A 7,198-nucleotide genomic window follows, 5' to 3' on the forward strand; every position below is an offset into this window, starting at 1 on the left:
CCTCAAATGGAGGAAGGGGAATCAAAGGATCAGGACTCAGTCTTTTAGCCCCATAACAAGATTCCTGCCAAGATCAGTGGAAGCTCCATATCCATGGATTTGGAGCAAGGTCACAACTGTTTCTTCGTGTACGGGCCTCTGTTCTTGGCCTGGGATGCTTCAGTGACTTAGATGGAAGTAAAATCATATTGATTATATTTACAACTGGCAGGGATCACTATCTGGATAAAAGACTCGAGATTTCAAAAGACCTTGAGTCTAGGTCAAAACAACAAAATGCAACTTAATGGAAAGGAATGCCAAGTCCTACATTTAGGTTTGAAAAATTCAGTTGCAGAAGTATAGAATGGAAGGAACTGGGCTTGATAAAAATTATTGTGAAAAAAATCCTGAGATTTTTAGATGGCTCTATAGTAGCCCAATCTAGTGTTAAAAAATTCACCCCCAAAAAACAACTGATATAATCTTAGCACCTATCATAGAAATGCAGTATTGCATTCAGATTAATGGAGGTCATCATATCATTGTACTCAGCATTGGAAATATTTCCATATATACTGTTAATGAAAAATATGAATAATATGTAGACTATGATACCATTTATCTAAAACGTGTGTGTGGGGGGGTGGTATATATGGACTAAGTCTTATATTTAAGTTTCAAAATTCAGTTGCAGAAGTAAAACCTTCATAAATGATTTTTAAAATGAATTTTCAAAGTGTTAAAAAAATTTTAAATGAATCCCTCCTCATGGCCATGTAGCTTGGTAGACATTGAATGTACAGTATTTGGGCAATACCTTAGTACTTGGGAAGGTTCTGGGTTGTACTTTTTAGAAAGATATTGTCAAAGAAGAAAATATTCAGAAGAGAGTGACAAGGAGAAAGAGTATTAGGAGGATGCCAAGGTGAAGGCTCTGGGGCTGGGTGAGGGGAGAGGAAAAGAGTGCACATTCTTCAGATATCGAAAAGCAAAAATGAGCAGCCCAGGCTGAACTAAGATAATGACTAAATGCTATAAAGAAGATAGATCTGGGGCCGGCCCAGTGGTACAGCGGTTAAGTGCGTGTGCTCCACTGCGGCGGCTGGGGGTTCGGATCTCTGCCGCACACCAATGCAGCGCTTGTCAAGCCATGCTGTGGCGGCGTCCCATATAAAGTGGAGGAAGATGGGCGTGGATGTTAGCCCAGGGCCAGTCTTCCTCAGCAAAAAGAGGAGGATTGGTGACAGATGTTAGCTCAGGGCTGATCTTCCTCACAAAAAAAAAAAAGATCTGAGATCAGTGCAAGGAAGGCCTCTAACAGTTATTATTGTCCCATAATGGATAAGGCTGAGTTCCCCTCCCACTGTGTTCACTGCCACCTGGGAGGAGGAGGAGGAGGAGGATGATGATGATGATGATGATGATGATGTGAACAATAATGGTTACCATTTATTGAGCATTTACTAAGTGTTCTTCACACATATTCTCGTTTAATCCTCACAACAGTGCTATGAAGCTCAGAGAGGTTAAGTAACTTGCCTGAGGTTTGAGTGTTCACCCAAAACCCACAAAAGAAGGGATAGTCCAGTACGTCCATATTTCAAACACTTGTTGCTCTAGTCATCTAAGACTTTTTAGCAAAAGGATAATTCAGCCTACTTCAATGACCAGCACAGAGTCTGACAACAGTAGATGTTCAGTGTACATTAGTTGAATGAGAAAGAATAATCTATGAATGGGAATGAAGCATGGTGCAATAAGAATGGGCTTTGGAATAAAAGGCACCCAGGGCTCTGCCGTGGTTATACATCTTGAGATGAGCCCCAGAGGCATGAAGTGTGTCTCTAGAGCAGTGCTGTCCAATAGAACTTCCTGCAACCGTAGAAACGTTCTTTCCCTGTGCTGTCCGGTGCAGGAGCCACTGGCCACAGGTGGCTATTGAGCACTCGAAATGTGGCTAGTTCAACTGAGGAACTGATCTTTTAATTATTTAATTTTGCTAATTAAATTTAAATAGCCGCACGTGTCTACCGGATACTGGATTGGACAATGTAGCTCTAGAAGCTTTGATTTCCCTTGCATTTTGGGCACATGCCTGCAAGAAGGGTGCGAGCCTTGCAAACTGTGTGAGGAGGGCATCCAAGGGTAACGATTATGCCGACAGTGAGATGTCATCTGGGGGGCGTGTATCAGGTTGGCTGAGGGATCAGAGGCAGCATCAGCAACACTCAGTTCTCAGGGCAGCAAGAACTTTGAACCCATTGGCAGGATGCCGAGGTGGCTCCCAAGGCAGATCAGCCCAAGGGGAATTGCTCACCTCCTAGGGAGGAACTCATGGCTGGTTAATATATGTGAAGGACTTAGATCCCTACTGGGCACATGGTAGGTATTATGGACGTGTTGGTTATTAGTAAGAGTAATAGTACTCCTCATACGTTGGTATTTGTTTCCTGTACCTTGAATACTTTTCCCCTGGACACTCCTGGTCATCCTGCAGGTCCCAGAGTAAATGTGATTTTCTCAGGGAGACTTTCCTTCTCAGTGAGCTTAGTCATCCTCCCTTATGTGCTGTAACAGTGCTGGTGTGCTGGGCTTTCCCTTCCCAGCACCTGTTCCACTTGCAGGATTATCTGTTTGAGTGATTGGTGGTTTAATGTCTCTCTCCTCCATTAGACTACAAGCTCCTTGAGTAAAAGAACCACAGTTGTTCAGAGTCGTGTCCCACAGTTGTTCAGGGCAGTGTCTGTTCAAGTTCATTGTTTAATGAAGAATTCATGGAGGCATGTCAGTATCATAGGAGAAGGCAACCCCATCTTTCAAAATGAGCTCATAGAAGCAAGTTCTCTCAAATAGTTGTATTGTCACACCCTTTTCTACTCTGTAACACCTTTCACTCTATCCCCCTGGTTCAGTTCTCTCCATCATCCTTAACAACCCACAGTTGATAATAAGAAATGTAGGTAGTTGTTCTTAGAAGAGGAAAATATAAACCAGCAAATGTAATTCAGAGAAATTTGTCCTCAGAGGTTACGTCAAATGATCCTAGTGGCTTTTTGTGGCCCCTTGGGAGATGTTGATATGCAGCTCCAGCTAATCTGCCCTTGGAAGTGTCTGTCTGGCATCCTGTTGTCAGGGACACCACTCAGACAGAGTCAGGGAGTTCTCCCCCCACATGCAGCCTCTCCAGGTGTCACAGTGAGAGGATTCTAGCTGCGTAACAAACAACCGCAGACCTCAATGGTTGGACGTGGCACAGCTGTTTCTTGCTTGCATCGCAGTCCAACGGGATGGGTGGAGCAGGGGAGGGGTTTGTTTCCTGCAGTCGTTCAGGGACCCAGGCTCCCTCCGTCTGGCAACCCCACCCTCCTTCAGGACTTCGAAGTCGGCCACTGGATCATCGCCTCCAGCCAGCTGATGTGTGAAGAAAGAGAGCTTGGGGGGGGGTCCTGTGAGAAGTTTCAGAGGCCAGGCCTCTGAGTGGTGTGTGTCGTTTCTCCCCCACTCCCTTAGCCAGACTCAGTCATGTGGCCATGACCAAGTGCACGTTAGGCTGGGCATGTAGTCTAGCTGTGTGCCAGGAGGGAGAGAAATGGTGGACATTGGTGAGCACCGGCCAGCTGCGTCACAAAAGCAAATGCATACCATGATAACAAAGATACACAGCAAATAGAGGGAGGGTAAAAACTCCAATTTTAACTATATTATTCCTCAACCAAAAGAAGGAAGTATGTACGCAGTCTAAGTTTTAAAAGCATGCAGGCTTTCCCTGGAGGAAGCACATTGCAATCCTAACCGTTACAAAGGCGCCCCTAGTAGAACAGAAGAGGTGAGGGCTGCAGGCTACGCCGTGGGGCTGGTCTGAGATGGCCACTGCCGTCCCCTGCAGGAGCAGCAGAGTCCCCAGGAGACCCCGCCTTATTTCCAGCTCCCCATCACCCCCAGTTTAAAGCCTTCCCAACAGTCATCTTTCTCAGTGGGCCTAACGACAATTTTTTCTTTCTTATTGTACAAATAATATTCACTCATAGAAAGTTTGAAAAAAGAAAAGAAATAGAAAGACCTGAAGAAAAACACCACTTATCACCATATGATTGGGTTGTCCTTTTCATAAAGGTCTCTGACAAGGAGATTGAAGAAGGAAGCGAAGGGACTCCCAAATCACCCTCCCCCAGCTCCTGTCAGCCCTTCTCATGGCCCTGTCCTCCACCTTGAAGGCTACCCGACTGAGCATCTATAGACAACCACTCACCATGTATTACATTTCCCATCCACCAATGCAACATTTAAATCTGAGCCATGGGGCAAACATTTCCAGAAAGGTGTCTTGCCCTTTGGTAGATTTTCCAGTCTCCACATAAAAGTTTTTCTCTAACAGAAAAGAGTTGAATACAAAAACCTTTTGTGACAGCATGTGCTGTATACTTAAAAGGCGGGGGGGGGGGGGGGGGGGGCGAGGATTAGCATAATTTGAACATTTGTCGTATGCCAGACATGCCTAGATGCTTTCTAAATCATCTCACATTTCCTCTTCAGAGTACCCCTCTGAGACAGATGTCAATTTCCCAATTTTACAGAGGAGACAGCCAAGGAACAGAGAGGCTAGTAACATGCCCAGAGTTGCCCAGAAGTGATTGATTCTGTGCTTTTAACTACCCTTCTCCACTGCCCCTAAGCTCCAGATGTTATGGGGAAGATAGAGAAGGAGCATTTCTGGAAACGCTCCTTGGAAGTGGGGGATCTCTGGGCTCTGTTGGGTGCACATTAAGTTACAGATCAGAAGATATTTCTTGAACATCTCTGGCAGAGGCTGTTTCTTCTCCTAGGCGTCCACTTGATTCAGCTTCTGCCTGGTGACCTGAACCCCCAGACTGGTATAAGACCTTCGCCTTCTGCCCTTCCAGCCTAGAGTGGGAGTGACTTTCTACTGCTGCTATCTCTGGACCGCCTCCTGATCACCACCCCTTGCAATAAAGCCCTTTTGTTCTGATGTAAAGTGAAACCAGAATAAACACACTTATTGAGAACCTCCTCTTTGCCAAGTTCAGTGCTGAGTGCAGAGAATCTGTGGTTAATAAGCTAGGTGTCAGATGCAAAAATAGGGAGCTTAGTCTATGGAGGAAAGACAGATTTTTAAGTGTATATTTTCAGCACTCTGTGGAAAGAGCTATGACAGAGCTATGGGTAAGGTCTTGTGAGGACACAAGATCGGAGGTCAATTGGCCAAGCAAGAGTGCTGGCCGTCTCCTCCACATCTTCCAGGACTTTCAGTCCATCTGTTCTCTGCGGGCCAGTGAGTGAGAAACCGTAGCATCGAGACCTTCGGGATCATTGATCCAATGCCTTCAACTTACAGAGGATATGCAGGCCACATTTTCCTCAATGCTGACTTTCCCCAGCCCCTCTGCCTCAATCTTCTGTGCCCCATAAAAAGGATGAGAATCTTTAGGATAGTAATCCCAACTCTTCATTTACTAGCTGTATAACTTTGTGTGGTTGTCCCTGTTTCCTCATTAGTAAACAGAACAGTAGCAGTTCCTCTCATGGACCACTGGCTCCCATCCCACTCAGAGGGCAGTGACAGCCCAGCATAGACCACCAGGCCCTCCTCGGTCCTCCGCCTGCCAGCTCCCAACCTCTCCTCCGACAGCAGCCCTCCTTGTTCACTATTCCCTCCTCTCTTGTCTCCCTGCTGTCCTCAAACCTACCAGGCTCACTCCCAACGGAGGGCCTTCACTCCAGCTGTCCTTGCTGCCCAGAATGTTCTTCCCCTGGGTACCTGCCTAGCTGACTTCTTTCTCTTGCTTCAAGTCTTTGCTCACATTTTCTCTCTCAGCCAGGTCTACCGTGACTACCGTATTTAAAACTGCAACCTGCCCCTGCTCCTCCTCCCCCAACCAGCATTCCAGGTATTTTTCATTTATCCATAGCCCCCTATAGATAATGTGTCTTACCTATTGTTTAGTGTCTGTCTCGCCCACCCCTGATAGAAGGTGAGTTCCAGGAGAAGAGGTATCTTTATCTGATTCATTCCTTGTGAATCCCAAGAGCCTACAATAGTATCTGACATACGGTAGGTGCTTAGGTGATGCTCATGGAGTGCTGTCGATAAATGTCTCGTGAGCTCTTAGCACAGTGCCCAGCATGGAGTAGGATCAAAACAATAGCTCACACTTACGCATCGCCAGGTGCTGTTCTGAGTGTTTACACATGGTAACTCAGCCCTCACCACAGTCCTAAGAAGTGGGCACTTTTTGTCCCCACTTCCAGATGAGAAATTGAGGCACAGAGATGTTAATGCAGCTTTCTAATTTCCCTCTGCCAGTAAGTGGTGGAGTCAGGATGGTGTGGCACCAGTCTGTGCTTTTAATAGCTATGCAATACTGCCTCTCTCAATAACATCTTTTATATTTTTAGGTCAATTTAAAAATGAAGCAGCATTTTTGAAGGCTTGAATTAGTACTATAACAAGGTACACTGTAATAACATAATAATGCATGAGGGAGGCACACAAACTCCATTCTGGACTTTCTGCTCTTCTTCTTCTTCCCACCTCACCCCATCTCTGCACCTGACACCTGCCATGACAAGTCTGTATCTCAAGCTATGGGTGGATTCAACCCGCCCCCATCGTCCCCACCAGCTAGCTTCAGGCACAAATTTGGCAGAAAGTGAGGTCTAGGGGTTTGTTCTCTTTAAAGTTCTGAGATCTTAAAAGTCAGTGCATCATTTATTCATAGACCATTTGCAAAGTAGTTTCTCAGGTTTTTGTCAACAGAGTACATTCACACATGCTTTCAGGGACTCGCCCAGCTTTCCAGGGGAGTTAGAATCACCCTGCTGTGAACGGGGAAAGGCAAGAATTATTACCCCCAATTTACAGATGAGGAAGTGAGGCTCAGAGGAATTAAGTGATTCTGTGCAAGGACATTAAAATAGCAAGCAGAGAAGACTCAATCTGGGTCTTGATGCCACGGCTGGTGCTCTTTTCCCATTACTCAGTGGGAGAAAGGCACGAGGTCTAGTTTGAGGTTTTGTTTCTCTCGGTGCTCAGAAAAGTGTCTATGGGTTTTAACCGGTGATATTATGATTTTGCCTTCGAATGAGTGCCCTCTTTCTGTGTCTGTTTCCCATTTAGTGGGCCTCTTGCAGAACCCCAATTTCTTCACGGTGAGGAGTGTTCATTCATTCAGCACAATCCTTGTAATCCCTAATTATG

At 45.7% G+C, this 7,198-nt stretch overlaps 1 protein-coding gene across 1 annotated transcript in view; it reads left to right on the forward strand.

Moving 5' to 3' along the window:
- The window catches only part of AK4 (adenylate kinase 4), an 88,670-nt gene extending 83,651 nt beyond the window's left edge, over positions 1-5,019 (forward strand). Inside the window, exon 5 of the mRNA XM_058538231.1 lies at positions 4,806-5,019. Coding sequence (XP_058394214.1) covers positions 4,806-4,836 — 31 coding nt within the window. The 3' untranslated portion in view covers positions 4,837-5,019. The remainder of the gene's footprint in view (positions 1-4,805) is intronic.
- Positions 5,020-7,198: the final 2,179 nt, after the last annotated feature.

This window comes from Diceros bicornis, chromosome 4 (genome assembly GCF_020826845.1).
Source record: "Diceros bicornis minor isolate mBicDic1 chromosome 4, mDicBic1.mat.cur, whole genome shotgun sequence".
Taxonomy (NCBI): Eukaryota; Metazoa; Chordata; class Mammalia; order Perissodactyla; family Rhinocerotidae; genus Diceros; species Diceros bicornis.